General features: G+C 36.5%; 1 protein-coding gene across 5 annotated transcripts in view; it reads right to left on the reverse strand.

The window, feature by feature from the left end:
• Window positions 1-16,103, reverse strand: part of f (espin protein forked) — a 336,082-nt gene that overhangs the window by 23,718 nt on the left and 296,261 nt on the right. For all 5 annotated transcript variants that reach the window (XM_089247034.1, XM_089247036.1, XM_089247033.1 and 2 more), the window contains 4 exons: window positions 7,657-7,824; window positions 4,805-5,112; window positions 3,889-4,133; window positions 3,174-3,353 (listed from right to left, as the gene is read on the reverse strand). In XM_089247034.1, the coding sequence (XP_089103160.1) occupies window positions 3,174-3,353; window positions 3,889-4,133; window positions 4,805-5,112; window positions 7,657-7,824 (901 nt within the window). The remainder of the gene's footprint in view (window positions 1-3,173; window positions 3,354-3,888; window positions 4,134-4,804; window positions 5,113-7,656; window positions 7,825-16,103) is intronic.

The following is a 16,103-nucleotide window of genomic DNA, read 5'->3' on the forward strand; positions in this document are numbered from 1 at the left end:
GGCACCAGGTCCATTGCTTTTATTCGTAGCACAGTTGTTTTACGCTATCTTGGGATGTATATGACGAACAAAGATCTTATTGAGACAAATTACACAATACCCTATGCAAGCAAAGGCAACTTCTTCAAGTTTGATTAACAGGCCAAATATGTCTCATTGCACTGTAACGGGGTATAAAAGACGTATATTCACGTGCTTAAACTTGCAATTTTTTTAAATGGGAAAACCAATTTCTTTAACGGGAAGACCGACTCACATTTGCGACTTATTAAGTCAGAAAACCAACTTCAGCAAATCAACGACCCTGGATGCTGGGACGAATGCAGGACTCCGCTAAATGGAGTCAGCACGATGCCTACGCACTCACACGGCATCCGTGTCAGTCACAAGGGTGGGGCTGACAGGGCTCTTGCCAGTCAAACTCGGGATGATTGTTATCATTTTTGCTTTTCACACTATAAATTCACTATAGAGAGCCCGGGAAAAATTTGGGTTGGGGGCTAACCAAAGATCCCAGCCTAGGCAGCCTCCTGCAGGATGTGGGGGGCATGACGGCGTCACATGGTTATGGTTACGACTTTCCGGCAGTCCATCAGTTCAGCCCGTTGACCAAAACATAAGATTTTTCTAGATGTTTAGGAAGCTTTTACCGTTTTTACGTTCAGGAACCGTATGGCTGATGCGCAAAACCACCAAGAGGGGCATTTTGCTTCATCACTTCGTCTTTAGACGGAATTCGTGTTCGGTTTGAAAGAAAACACTCGAGCCCTCTAGGATTTTCCTTTCCCTGAGCTATAATAAAATAGGTGACGATGCGAAAAATCTCAAGAGACATAAACGAGAATAAATTATCGCATCACAGTTCCGTCTTAACGCACCCCTACACCCGGGAACGGCCGGGGGCCTCAAGAGCAAGAGAGGTCTCATAAAATGAGATATAATTAAAATTTTCGAGAGTAAGCAATTCTAGCCAGATTGGAGCCTAAGGAAAATTCACTTTGCCCGGAGGCCTACGATGCCGTTAACACGGGCCTGCCGGATCATGAAATCAATAGAATACAAATATTATGTGACTTAGATGGTTTTTTATATTATCTAGAGCCATAAACGTTTCATACGTGGCACTACAAACATGAGTACATATCGTCTGAACTAATAAAATTTATATACATAGTAAAATCTTCATTTTAAGGTAAATTCCAAAAGGTTAGATAAAACAAAAGATTCAGCTGGGATTAGAATCCAGCTCGGCATAGCCAGAAATTAGAATGCTTGCTATCTTCGCAACTGGTAGGAGACGATAGGCAAATATTTCAAACGTCTGATGTCAGTACCAAAGAGTACAAACCAAAGTATGAAAATATTTTTTTTGTTTGGCCACCACAACATACTCTCTATTTTTAAAGACATATTGAACGACAAATACCAACAAAATAGAGATCAGAATGTGTGAAACATATATATATTGTTATCAAATTTTGTCAACCTTGAACTTGTATGTAATGGAAAGAGAGAGCTTAGTTCTCTTTTCTATTTCACTATAGGGAATTTTGAATGAAATGTTGGGAAATATCCGATACATACTTTCATAGTCTACAAAAACATTAATTTGTAGATTCGTAACCGTTGGCTATTATATTATCTTTGTATCGTATTCGAGCATTCCGGTTCTTTATGTTGCGGTTGAATAAGATATAGAAGTAGTTTTTTTGCGGTAACAGTCATTTGTGTCCCTATTCTGGGTGGAGTATGAAATGAATGGTAGGTTTGGTTCTGTTCTGGGGTGCAAAATGACATTGCAGCTCCATAAAACAATTGGGCGGTATCATTGAAAAGGGCATATATCTACTCGTAGTTTATAGTAATCTTTCAGCAAACTCGGGTAATTAATGATTTAAATAAAAATAAATACACAAAGGCCACATCAGGCCCATCTCCAATTTCGAAAATCTAAGTCAATGCAAGATTCGCCAGCAAAACTGGAGTTCATAATGGAAACATTGCTTTTATCCATTGAAAAACGTACACAAATCTTTAGAAATGGTGTTCCATGAATACAGTACAAAATAATCTTCTCCCCGTATAGATCGAAAGTGTGGAAAATGTCAATTTTTTTACAACCGATTTTTTGAGTAAAACGCTAAGAAAATTGTTTACTTCACATCCAGCACTGTACTCTTAACCATCTACACATTCGGTGGCTTGGCGATTAAGTCCCGAGAACTTGTTTGACAAGTCGTGCGTGTCTATAGGTTTTAAGGCATTATTATAGGTTACAGCAACATTACTAATCAGTACCACCACGAGGACCAAGACAACACCCAGTAAAGAATAGGGTGTATTTAGGGTCTTCTTTACGGGGTGTTGACCATGATGTCGGTTAGGTCATCCTGATATTTCAAAGAGCTGTACCGAAGGTAAAAATTCCTAGAAACGTTGTTTATAGGCGCCTTACCCTGTAAGTAGAACACTGGTTCCAATTCCATTGACGTCGCCGGATGTGACATCATGAATTTTTTTTCGTGTTCAATCGATCATAGAGGTACGGTTCATTCAACATTTCTTATCTACTCGGAGCGAAGATTCTTGCACATAAAAGTTTATGCTGTCTTTGCGGGTAGTCTATATGAAAGGGTACATTCAGAATATACCCGTTATTTTTCAATCGAAGTAGACTATTAGATATTTGATACGAGGTATTTATATGGATTTAACCCCTTCACGTACAAGTTTTCGGCAACAAATTTGGATAATCCCTATTTGAAAAATCGGCGATAAATCTAGTAATGTTGTCCTAACCTAACGTTACGTTAGAAAAAGGAAGAAGGGAAGAGAAAAAATAGGAAAAAAATAAATAGAAAAGGAAAAACTGTAGTAAGTAGATAAGATGGCATGGAGCGCATTTCTTCTTTCACCCTCACCCTACGTGTTCTCTTCCGTTCTTACATGTATGTAGCAGAAAGATACATAATATGTGGGGGATCACTAACAAGAGTATAGAAAACGGGGACGGAAAAAAATAACTTCGGTTCACTGGGTCACAATAAAAGTTAGCAATAGTGAGGAGAGATGAAAGAAAACCCAGGATTGAATTTATTTCACTGGCGTTTGGGAAAAATTTCGTCCGTGATCCTAAAGGGATTAAAAAGAAAAACAAGACATTTTTGACTGACCTTCATGATAGATGCCTTCATCAGTACTGAGACTGCTAGCTTCCCTAGATGTCTTTTTCATGCCTCTGCCTCTGCTACTGGCTTCGCTGCCCTGGTCATCGTAATCCGGGAGTGGATCGCTAACATCACTGACACTATTCGAATCTTCACTCGATGAATGATGCACTTCTGCGGTAACAGCTGTTTGAAAAAGAAAATTGACAAAGAGAAATGCTATGCACGGAAATGGTTAGACATCGTCACATTCAACATTTTTCGATTCTCGAAAAACCCGAGGATTGAATGAACGGTGTATTCAGATTAAGATTTTCACCGGAATGTTTCACTGAGGGCTTTCGATAGTAAACGGTGATACTTACTCATAATGTCAATTATATGAACGAATTTGCCTCTTTTTCATCTATTCAAAAAACAAATATATTCTACACTAATCCCCCGGTACCGGTTACTTATTTACATCCAGAGCATTATCCATTAAAGAGGCATACTCGAACACACAATCAACGTCTAAAAAGGTCTGATCTAAATACTCACTTTCCTGGAAATAATACCAAAGCTTCTAAAATTACTTATAACCAATATTAACAAGTTACTCACTCACGGACCAATTTTCATCGCAGTATTGTTTTTCTTCTAAGGCCAAGACACAACTGGTGAGAATTCCTTTCTTTAATGTAAAATGAAAGACATTTTTTTCTGAAAAATCTATATTTACCCATTTTTCCACCTTCATTGGCTTCCCCAGTAGCATCTTTCTTTCTTCCTTTGTTATCAAAGAGTTTTTTAACCCGATCGTCTGAAGTCATATTAGGTTCGTGCAAGAAAAATGGTTCTTGAGTGCTGTTCAGGCTCTCTAGAGACGTCTTGCTACCATCGTTCACACTTCCGCCACCATTGTAGCCGGAATCCATGCGTTTGGAAGAAGTTGTAGCTCCACTTGAAGAACCGCTAGAACATCTTCTATTAAATTTAAGAAAAGTAGAAGAGAGTAAAATGAATATTTTCATTTATGGGCAGAGTTGGACTAGCAAATCACTTCACCCTATCAAATCACATTAAGTTTGTTTTTTTACGCTTTATTCTACTTAACCACTTCACGTAAAAGCTTCTGGCAACAAATTTGGATTATCTCTATTTAACGAATCGGCGATAAATCTGGTAATCTTGTCCTAACCTAACCGCACGTTAGAAAAAGGACGAAGAGGAAAGAAAAATTAAAGAAGGAAAAAGTATAATTGGTAAGGCAGATAAGATAGTTTTTGTAGAGTCTTTTTTCCCCATCACCCTGCGTGTTCACCTTCGCTCTGACACGTATATAGTACAAAGATACATCATATGTGTGGAAAATATCATTAACAGCAGTATAGAAAGAAAGGAAAGAAAAAGCAACTTCAGTTGATAGGGTTACTATATAGCTTCGCGATGGTGAAAAGAGAGAAGGATGAAAACACAAAGAACTTGTTTAAATTTATTCCACTGGCGATTGGATGTTTTATATTACATCCGTGATCGTAAAGGGGTTGATAACAACGTTTGCATTGATTTGATTAAGCAAAATGCGTTCTTATATCAAAGATCTCACTAGAAAATATCGAGTTCATTTCCATTTTGTCAGAAAAAAAAGAACCAACCTATGGTTTTGATGATGCGGATTAACTTTACATGGTCGTTCTTGCGAGTGGTGTCGATGTCCATTACCATGAGGAGCAGATGGTCTGGAACCTTGGGATACTTTTTGTGGAGTGCTTCGTCTCATCGGGTGATGAGAACTGTAAAAATTGAATCCAGATAAGACAGTGTGGGGAGCACCTCGTCCTCCTGGACCATTGTGTAAGGACGATCTTGTACTGCTCGTCGTGGTAGTGTCTGATGGATAATCATCGGTTAAACTGCAGCTTTCTTCAGAAGCAGTTGACTGACACGAGCATCCATCGGAATCCTGAAATTAAAAATCATTTAAATCTAAATGGAATGCGAGTAAAAATTCAAATCATTCAAAGTGTTTTAATCTATCTTTTCAAAATATAAATAATAAAGTACATTTTTGATTATGCATTTACAAATTTTCAGGTACATGCGGTTATGATTGAGAGTTGGGATTACCTCAATTTTTTTCAGTTTATCCAGATAAACATTTATCTAAATAAAAATACCAAAAAAATAATTCACAAGGGAAAAAAATGGCGTTGTTTGTTCAAAGCTAAATGGAATATACCTTGTTGTGGGAAAGATTTTTCGTTAGTCTTCCACTGAAATGTATTACCAGATGTGATCACAAACAGCTTCCTGTCGGCAACTGGCATTACAGGCCCATACGTGCCAACGAACCCATAAAACAGTTGATCATCCAATTAAAAGACGCGTCATTATGCTTTTTCACTTATATTCATATCAAATCTGTTGAAAAGATGGACTGAATGGCGTGATTGGGAGACCAGCTTTTGTGTAATGACGTAAACAAAGCTGCGTACACATTTGTCTAATACGTTTGGTATCTATAGCGACGGATTGCATAGAAAAAATACCATATTTTCATGTCTGCGGTTAGAAAAACTGTCAGGAGTCACGCTTCAGACACATAAGTAACCGATTCAGAAAACGTGGGTACGGTTCAAGCGGGCTGATTTGTTCTAGAATGACCACAAAAAGTTGTTTGCTGAAATCATGGAACTGCACTGAAAAATGTTTTGAAATTGTATTTTTTTTTTCAACAGAATATACTATACACGTTCGAAAACAAAAATTCACATGAAAAATATCGTAGAAATGCTATGGCTGGTTAAATTTTGTACCATGCTTATTGACGAAGAGCCAATCAATCCTGTAGATGGTCAAAGAGTTTGCTAGCGTATGATAAAAAAAGCAAGTTTTATATGATCAAAAACACCGATTTCACTTATCGTATGATTGGTTATCTGGTTTTTATATACCTTTTCTTTACATTGACCGATCTCCACAGAGCAATTTTCATCGAACACCAATTTATCGAATTGAGTGGGACCAGTTAAATCGAGGAAAGTCGTTGAACCAGAGCTAATATGGACACAAATATGCAGACAGAGACCTCAAAACAATTGATAATTTGTTAAAGAAGGGGTTGTTTTTACTGCCATTTGCAGATAAAAAAAGAGGGTTACGTTGAGTACTTTTCGACAATTTCTTATCCTCTGTAGGGTATCTTCTCTTTCAATGTTTTTGGTAGCAATCTTCTTTGATTTTTGAATCTTTCCAATCGCCACAAATAGGTCTGAAAGATTTCAAACACACGCAACCAGGGTGGATTCACATCTACAAACACTCACCATGTCAGACACGGCAACCATTCTTTAACATGAAACCAATGAATGTATTCACATCTATCGTATCGTGATTGCGCAGACGTAGACGCAGACTAAAAGAATGTTTGCCGTGTCTGACATAACACAGTGAATGTCTGTAGATGTGAATCCACCCCCCCCCCCATGTGTGCTTAATGTATGGAAACGCTCAAAGTCATTTCTTTGTTATCTATTATTGAAATTACACCTGTAAACTTAAAGGAAAGGTTGAGAACTTGTGAATGTGTGTGAACCATATTTCCTTAGGAACAGATGATCAAGAACGTCTCTGGAGGTGGTCTCTAGGTGGTGGACTCGTCGCATGACCCTCACGTCCACCGAATTTTTCGAGCATTGGTTTCTTTCTGAGGAAAACTCTCAAGGCAATGGCTGTAGAATGCAGGTGCGGATTCAGGTTGGTATGTCGGAAGGGGACAAGTTATTGAAGTTATTGACAGGTTTGCTTGTTAAATCATCCCGTATTTTACGGGACAGACAAATTTTACTCATATTAATTATCTGCTCTTAAGAGGGGCGATCGTCCCTCTTTTGATCCGTGCCTGTGTACGTAACGTCTGATATATCTCACATGGATTTCGTGGGCAGAATCGTGGTTCTGCTATTGTCTCTGAAACTCAAGGTTTGTACGATTGTGTCTGGCAGTCAATGCAACATCAGTGTGTGAGGCATTCATCACTGCTGGCTGTACCAACTTTGACTATCTGTTGTGACATCACCTAAGGTAAATAAAACTATTACATCAGGTTTCATAAAATTTGCACGCCGTTCTAACTGTTTTGTGTCATTACTTTATCTGCTATTCCTTCCAGCATCTTCCACGGGAGTTCCTGGCCACACTTTCCTAGGTGTATATAGTTCATTTCACACATGCACCCACCTTCCTAAGTTACTAAGTGAAACCTTTAGACACCATATGCATCTGTGTGGCAAGTAAACTTTATGGTTATATCTCTGACTTGAAAAACTGTGAGGAGTGACGGCTCTATATCTCAATTGGTAGATGCATTGCATCCAAACTGGCGTCGTTTTACAACGTAATTGATAAAGGATTATGATTGGAAATTCTAAATTTGATTGAGTAATTTTGTTTTTTTATTCATTGCATTGTTTAAAGACAGTAAATTACATGAGTTTTTTAAACTCACCGTTCTTCTATGAGATTGCGACGGCCGCATATTCGCCATCGGCGTGCGGCAAGTACATCGACGCACGGTACGCGCTGCTGCCGGTCCTGTTGGAGGTAGAACTGCCGATACACCGGGTTCACTCTTATGCCTGGGATCGGAAGCGTGGGCAATCAACAGAGCCAAGCACTAAAACAAAACAAAAACATGAATTACTGTGAAAAAACATACAGCCAAGTGTTCATACTTGGCACAATTTTGCACTCGAACTGAAAAATTAACCCCTTAATGAAACGATAAAAAATACCCACATTTTCCACGTGCTCTTTTTATTGATAATTTAAAAATTTTAGGTGTACATTTATACATTTAGTACCGAAAAAAATGGCGTTTGTCCCAAGTTAGGGTGCCTATAGTATAGTTTTTGTGTGTTTTCTCATGTTTAAGTGCCTTAGTTTAAACTTAGGACTGGCTAAATATTTTTAAAAAAAGTCCTAAGACGATACCAGACTGAAGCAGAGTTCAAAAATAATTTTATTCATCAAAAATAACGTCACAACCTTTATGGCAAATTCGCTGAGTACATTCTCTGGTAATTATCTGAAAATGTCACAGCGCACAGTCAAAAAAAGGACACATGAACTCAGGAAGTAGAAAACTAAAAAACTTGAAATTTTTTTTGAAAAATGTGTTAATTTGTGTAACGACTTTGACTGACACGAACGAACAAAAAGTGAAACATTGAAATGTTTGAAAAGCTATAGGACAAAAGTGTAGCAATCTCAGCGGACCTTGAGAGGCTTCACAATTCTCTTCACCTCATTTATTGAAACTTCATCAATGTCATCAACATCAGATATGAGAACACAACGGATTGTAAAAAACTACCCATCTGGAATCTGGACTAGCAAAAAAAGGTTGTCAGGTTGTTTATATCGAGGAATTAGATTACACACGATGTAGCACCACACGTACAAATTCGAAACCACTACAATGACAATGCATTTTCTAACTTAATACAACAGTACCTAACATGGGATAGTGTCCCAAGTTTAGACAAACTGGACTTTTTTCTACTCAAGCCGGGCTGTACCAACACCTTCTATAGCAGAAAGCCTCCGCACGAAGCTTTGGCGTCACTGAAGTCGTCCATTTCACCTGTAGCCATTGGATAAAGAAGGCCGACGTATGCGAAATCTTCACCTTTTTTTTCTGTGTATTCAATGACTATAGGTGAAATGGACGACTTCAGTGACGTCAGGAGCTTCGCGCGGAGGCTTTCTGCTATAGAAGGTGTTGGCGCTGTACTTGATAATGGCGATAAAAAAGATTGAATCAACATTTTATAGGAGAGACCTTACCTAACATTGCCTAAATCAGAGAAACCCGCTATGTCTAAGCATAACTGTGGTGCAAAAACCTTAGTAGTTCACTAAAAAGACATCGATTTTCGGAAAAATACGTGAAAAACTTTTTCTCAACAAAAACACGTTCTACACTACTAAAACTATCATGAAATGTTAACACAGCAACACAAATGTGATGAGACTTGCTTTAAACGTAACCGTTAACTACTTATTAAAAGTCCCAAATCGTCCCAAGTAAGAACACTTGACTGTATCTTTAAACAAGAATGTAATAATCACTTTTCAGATACCGATATTGCACTCTAATCCGATTGTTATAAAGAGATTTAATTTCTGGTTCTTTGAGTTCAAAAAATATAGGGTCCCATATACACAAAAATAAACGCACACTTTTTACATTCAGTTCATACAGAGTGGTTATAAATAAATTGACACTACTCAAACGTATGTGGTGCCCATTCTGATGGAGGTATTTTAATGAAACTTAGTATATATATATATATGAAGGTATTTAATAGCTGCCTGATGTGAAGATGAATTTAGGAAAGAAAGAAAATTCAACTGCTCTCTCTTGCGGAGAATCGAACCCACTTCGTCTCACTTACCGGGTGAGCGTCCTAGACTACAAAGGCAACGAATCACAATCATTCCTTAGAGCTCGTTGGGCATTTTGCCTGTTGTGGCGTTGTTTTTTTTGTATTTGAACGGGACCGTACATGGACGGGTCGATCTAACTCAGACCAAAGCTCTCAATTTCTGACACTGCCACTAGATGGCGATTCATGCAAGGATTATATCACTCTCCGTTATCCATACCAAGGTTTTTAACAGCTGATTGATGAGAAGATGAATTTAGGAAAGAAAAATTCATCTCCACATCAGGCAGCTATTATAAACCTCCGTATGGATAGTGAAGAGAGACATCGTCCTTGGACTTGGTATATAGGATATATGAACTACGGGAAAAAGAAATATTCAATAAAAGTAGTTCAATTTTCGACCACCAGGTGAAAAAGTGGCGCTTTTTGTGGTAGTTATCTTTTCCTATGGCCATAAATCCCAAATATCCCATGGTCATCTTTCTCCGTATATACTAACTTTCAACGAAATACGTCAACCACAACGGGTGTTACATAGATCAGAGTAGCGCAGGTACGTAATTAAGCTGAGTAGTGTCAGTTTACTTATACTGACACTACTCCGATGTAGCGGCCGTTTTAGTGGACGTATTTCATTTTAACTTGGCATACAAAGCTCACACGAGCTCTAAAGAAATATTGATGCTCATTGCCTTTGTAGTCTAGTGCGCTCACTCGGGTGCGTAATTACAGTCCTTACATTCTTAGTAACACAAGAGGCATTAGTACGCCGGTGATTGGTTACTACGAGCAAGAAAGCTAAGAAAACGTAACGAGGGGCGGAGTTTTGGGCGAAACTGAATTTCGAAGTACATTAACAAAAAATGAAAGCATTTTTTATGAATAGGTAAATGATATTATATATATATATATCGCAGGGCCCAGCTTCGCGAGCCGTTATTATTATCATGTCGATGCACCTGAACCACATTTAATTTCTGAGTAAATCCGGAAAAAAAGAAAACATTTTTTACTGTGTCAATAAATGACAGCAAAAAAAAAAAAAATGGATTTAGACAGAGTGGAACACACAACCTTCGGCACGTGTTTTCCGTGCTCTAACCATTGCTCCAACTGTAGATGTCGGATTCAAGCACAATTAAGTATATCTATTGTTAAACGTCACCAGCAAAGATTTCGCTATGAGTGACGTAATGGTTCATCACTCATTTTGGCCAATCACGATGCGCTAAATTTCTATAATGTAGCTAGGAATGTAGGATTCATTTATAAGCCATCTGGCTAGTGCAAGGAAGTGCGTTCGATTCCCCGCAAGGGCAGTTGAATTTTCTCTCTTTCCTAAATTCATCTTCGCATCAGTCAGTTGTTGAAAACCTTCGTAAACTTGGTATATACGTTAGCGCCACGTTTTCACCTGGTGGTCAAAAATTGGATGTATGATTAAAACTTTACTGGATTTATTATTAAAATTATTTTTTTATTGAATTGTTCTTTTCTCCATGGTCCATATATCCTATATACCAAGTTCATCAAAATGCCTATCAGAATAGGCGCAACATACGTCTGAGTATTGTCAGTATATTTATAACCACCCTGTTTTCTACAATGACAAGCAAAAAAAGCATCAAGAGATAAAACTAAGAAACACACTGTGTGCGTGTATAACTGTTAGTGAGATCCCAAAACGCAATTAGCTATTTAATCCTGTAGCATCTGGCGCATGTGTAAACGCAGCAGTTCTTCTGTGTCATACATTTACATTCTCAAAAATAATTTCTAGGCATTCTGTTGTTGTTGGTAGGCAGCTAGCTATGCACTTAATTGTATTACAGATTTTATAGAATTCTGAGGATTTCAGCTCAGTAACAGCAGCTGCGTAAATTAGAATTAAATTTAAAAGTTTTCGGGTTTTTTGGCCGACGTGAGGTACAGTTTTTGTCTTTCGACGTTTCGAAATGTATATTCCAGTATGTATATTTCAAAGGATATTAACATAAAATTAACACCCATAAAATGACGATCAATACATCTAAATGAAATATTTATCCTACAATAATATACAGATTTTAATTAACTCCGGACGAAATAGAGTTTCAAGATATAATAACTGATGTACATGAATCAAAATTATTAGTGAAAAAGATACTTCTCTGATATTTTTCATATTTTCTAATAGAAATAAATTTGCATCATGATGATTCTTTGAATGCAACGTTTCTCAACCTTTTCTATAACAAAGGACTGGTAATATAAATCAACCGACCACTAATTTACAGCATGAGTGATAGCATTTGTCCCGTATTTTACGGGGCATTCACATTTCTTCTGATAGTTTTGGAATTTCCGACTTCCATTCTAGAAATTGTCCCGTTTTTTCAACGAAGCCTTGAATTAATAATCTTGAAATCATGAATGGAGATAGTTTTCATAACTTATAAATTTTTATTATGATAACACGATAATAATAGCTATGATTTATAAATACTCATCGCAAATGATTCAAAATCTTTCCCCCAAACTATATATATACATTTCAATTCACGGTGATTCCAATAACTCATTTCTCATTCATTGACGATTTTCAGCAATTTTAACAACTGGTGATTTTTCTGGCAATTTCTTTTGCCGTATTTAAGAGATCCCAATTTTCAGCATTGAATGAACCATGCTCACCTCGCTCGTCAAAATGAACGTTTTTTCAGTAAAATATATTTTTGTTTACAGTGATTTGTAGCCTTTTATTTCCCGCCGCTTAGTAATTTTGGCAAACTAATTAGCAAATATTTTTTCGAAAATTGCATTTTTTAGTGACAATTATTATTTAGAATTCGTTTCCCGTATTTCTTTCGATGAGATGTGGTTATCGTAGGTATGGAGGTCTAATTTTAATCAAGAACCCATAGGGTATTAGTAATATCAGTTACAACAATTGAGTATTATTTCACATTAAATTAATTTACGAAGTCTTTCTGCTGACCACCTATGCCATCTTCGAGGACCAGAAGTGGTCCGCTGACCATAGGTGGAGGAAAGCTGTTTTGAGAATGAATTCATGAGGTCACTCGAGAAGTTTTGCAGTCACGGATGAGAATCTAATACATGATGAGTCACGCATTGTATGCTGCAAAATTATATGAGCGATAAAAGAAATGAATAATTATGCGTCAAATAGTAACAAAACGAATAATCTGATAACTATTTTTTGGGGTATCCGAATATCGTCGATTCATTTTCTGTCAATAAATGGGTTTTTTTATTTCGTAAATGAGCCCTAAACGTATCAACGAGTTGATTTGAATCGATGTTTAATGCCTAAGTGACTCTGATAAATTCCACCTTCGAACTCAATGACGGGTAACATAAATGATCAATAATAATAGACATGCCAATGATATCGATTAAGAGCAATAGTCAACATCAGAATGCGATTGAATGATTCGTTCTAAAATTGAGTTTAATTGGAAAATGTAATTCATGATAAATCGGTAAAAAATAAAATTGCCGTGACTTTTTCGCAAGCTTTCCATTTAATCTCCAGGTTCACGATAGTGATTTTATTTCTCATTGATCTGCTTAGTTTCGTGTTCAAAAAGGCATCAAAATGTAAAGAAAAACAAATAACATGATGTGTGAGAGCCAATTTAAATTCCTTCTTAGAAAAGGTAATTCTTATAGATCTCGACAACTTGATGAACATTATGCTTGGCCAATCAAGCGAATGGGGTTCTAAAGTTCGTTAAAATGCCTAACCTTGACGTAAAAAATAAAGAAGATGTGGTAAAAAAACAAGCAGCTCGACATGCCCGTTTTTATCGATGGTCTACTTGCTGTATCGATGCTGCTACGTCCTAAAAGAATTAGCTCAATGGCCGAACATAGCAGGAAAGGAAAACTTCATGGATAAAAAGAAAATGGGTATACTTCTTAAGAGCTCAACCATCAATCCTCCCTATTCCTTGCCCATGAATATTGATACACATAAATAACAGTACGCTGTTGTGTTGTGGCTTTTTTACGTAAAAAGGCGTCTCACGGTGTTTCGGTTGCAGATGAGGCGAAGCGTCAAACCTAGTTCTTGAGAATCCTTTAAAAAAATGGTGGTTGGGTACGTTTAACAGTTTCTGGTTTTTATAGGCACGTGCACGCATGGAATGACAGAAGTTTTGGAAAAGGGCGAAAAAACAACAAAAATTAACCCATGATTTAAAAAAAGTTTGAAGTCTTGAAATTTATTTTAATCGTCGAAAGTTAAGATGATTTTTTGATGATGTAATTTTAAGGTATCCGACTACGTTCGAGAGTACTTTTCTGTAAAATGGTGCTGGAGTGAACTTCAATAACATTTTTTGACAGAAAGTGTCCCAAAATGGTGAAAAAAGAAATAAAATTTGGACTACCTATGTTATTTTCTATGAGAAAGTCATTTTTATATGTCAAGTTTTGATAAAAAATGATGTAATATTCGAAAAACACGATTGCAGAAAATTCTATGAATGAAACTTTTTTTTCACAGTAAATTCAGCTAGTGATGTAGGTTTATTATCAAAATTTAAAGGATTGTATAGTATGCTAAATCTGTTTAATGCACGTGTGAAATTTTTGAAATTTCATTCTGCATATCGTGTATAAAACACTGTAATTAGTCAAACACATGTGATAGAACTTAGATTTCGGTTCATAACCCTTAACAATATATGACAAAATATCATATAAAAATTTTGTAATGGTACAATCAATAGATTTTTAGTAATAATGTTTAAAACTCAAGTGAACTGCTAAAAATAGCATTCTTCGTAAAACGCGTTTAAACTTTATATTCACAATAAGACTCGACACTAAAGTAGACGTAACTTCGGTTCTAAGCGTCAAATAGACAAAACAAGGTCTATTTCAGAATTAAGTTTAGCGTGGACAATTGCATGGTCGCCCATTTTGATTCGAACAATCCACGCTTCACTTGCGAGTTGAATGGTATCACTATCCCGGGTGAAACTAGGGCCACCAATTTGGGAATTCTCATTGACGAGCGGCTAAGGTTTTCTGAACATTTTTCAGCAGTGGTCAGAAAAAGCGAACGGAATGTTCGGTTTCATTCTTAAAAAAGTTTGAATTTCTGAAATTTTGCGAAAAATTTTTATTAGACATGCGTTAGTGAAATTAACTTCCAATTTTGCATTTGACTAATAGGAAGTGTTTTTTTTTTTAAATTTTGAATTTAGATGTTTGATATTTTTCAATATTTTTTCAAACTTTAAAAATTCATAAAATTTCAACGAATTCTTAGATATCCAGTCCTGAGGTTCATTTTAATAACACATATCGAATAAACATTTCAACAAAATTTCAGATTTTTTGGTGCTGTAGTTATTTTTTAATTTTACGTATCAGCTCAAAACCTGCTGAGAACGTCCAAACGTCAGTGGAATAAATTCAAACAAGTTCTCTGTGTTTTCCTTCTTCTCTCTTCGCCATCGCGAAGCTATAGTAACAAGATAAAAAATTTTCCTTCCCCCATTTTTTTCTATACTCCTGGTAGTGATTTTTTTTACTCACACATAATGTATCTTTCTACTATATACATGTAAGACGAAAGAGAAGGGAACACGTATGTTGAGTGTGACAGGCAAAGAGACTCTTTAAAAGAATCTCTTATCTATCTTATCTATTATACTTTTTATATATTTTTTCCTTTCCCCCCTCCTCTTAATATCGTGCGGTTTGGTTAGAACGAGATTATCAGATTTATCGCCGATTCGTGAAATAGGGATAATCCAAATTTCTTGCCAAACGCTTGTATGTGAAGTAGTTGAGGTGTTTTTTCCCGTATACATTTACTCTATAATTCATTACTTCATTCTTTTATTTTGAAAGAACTAATCAACCGATTGACGCGAAAATTTTTGCATTTATTTCATTTGCAATTAAAAGTAATTACTTAAAAAAATTTTTTTTTGAAAACTCGACTCTATTCAGGGGGGTCACGACACCCTTAAGAGCGCGAGCAAAGTACGGGAATCCCAACACTTGGAAAAATGATTATTATGAATGGGGGGGGGGGGGTCCACAACAAGACTCGTATCATAAGACAACAAAGAGAAAATAATTATAATATTTTATCTTAAGTTTCACAAAGTACAACTTAGAGCTACCAAAATTTGATTACTTAATAAGAATAAGTTCACAATTACATCTCACTTTAATTGGCAGCAGAATCTCACTAAATAAAAAATCATAGTCTTACTCATAACAATACAAAACAAATTACTTTAGTTTCACATGTCACACAATTAGGTGAGGTGATGATAAACTGTGACTATATAAAGACCCGGCCAATGTCCGAATTTTGGGTTTTGGCCGGCGTCTATGTATCGATCCCTATAATTCGGGGTCATCACCAGGTCTTCATATTTTTTGTGATAATTACATCCTATGGTAACCCTAACTTTCAGGGGTATCGGAATATCAATATCTCAGCTATCAACATACAGGGTGTCCTGTGAGT

Source organism: Pholcus phalangioides, unplaced genomic scaffold (assembly GCF_987345545.1).
Source record: "Pholcus phalangioides strain wild (caught in Gottingen) unplaced genomic scaffold, Ppha-v1.0 ptg000017l_1, whole genome shotgun sequence".
NCBI lineage: Eukaryota > Metazoa > Arthropoda > Arachnida > Araneae > Pholcidae > Pholcus > Pholcus phalangioides.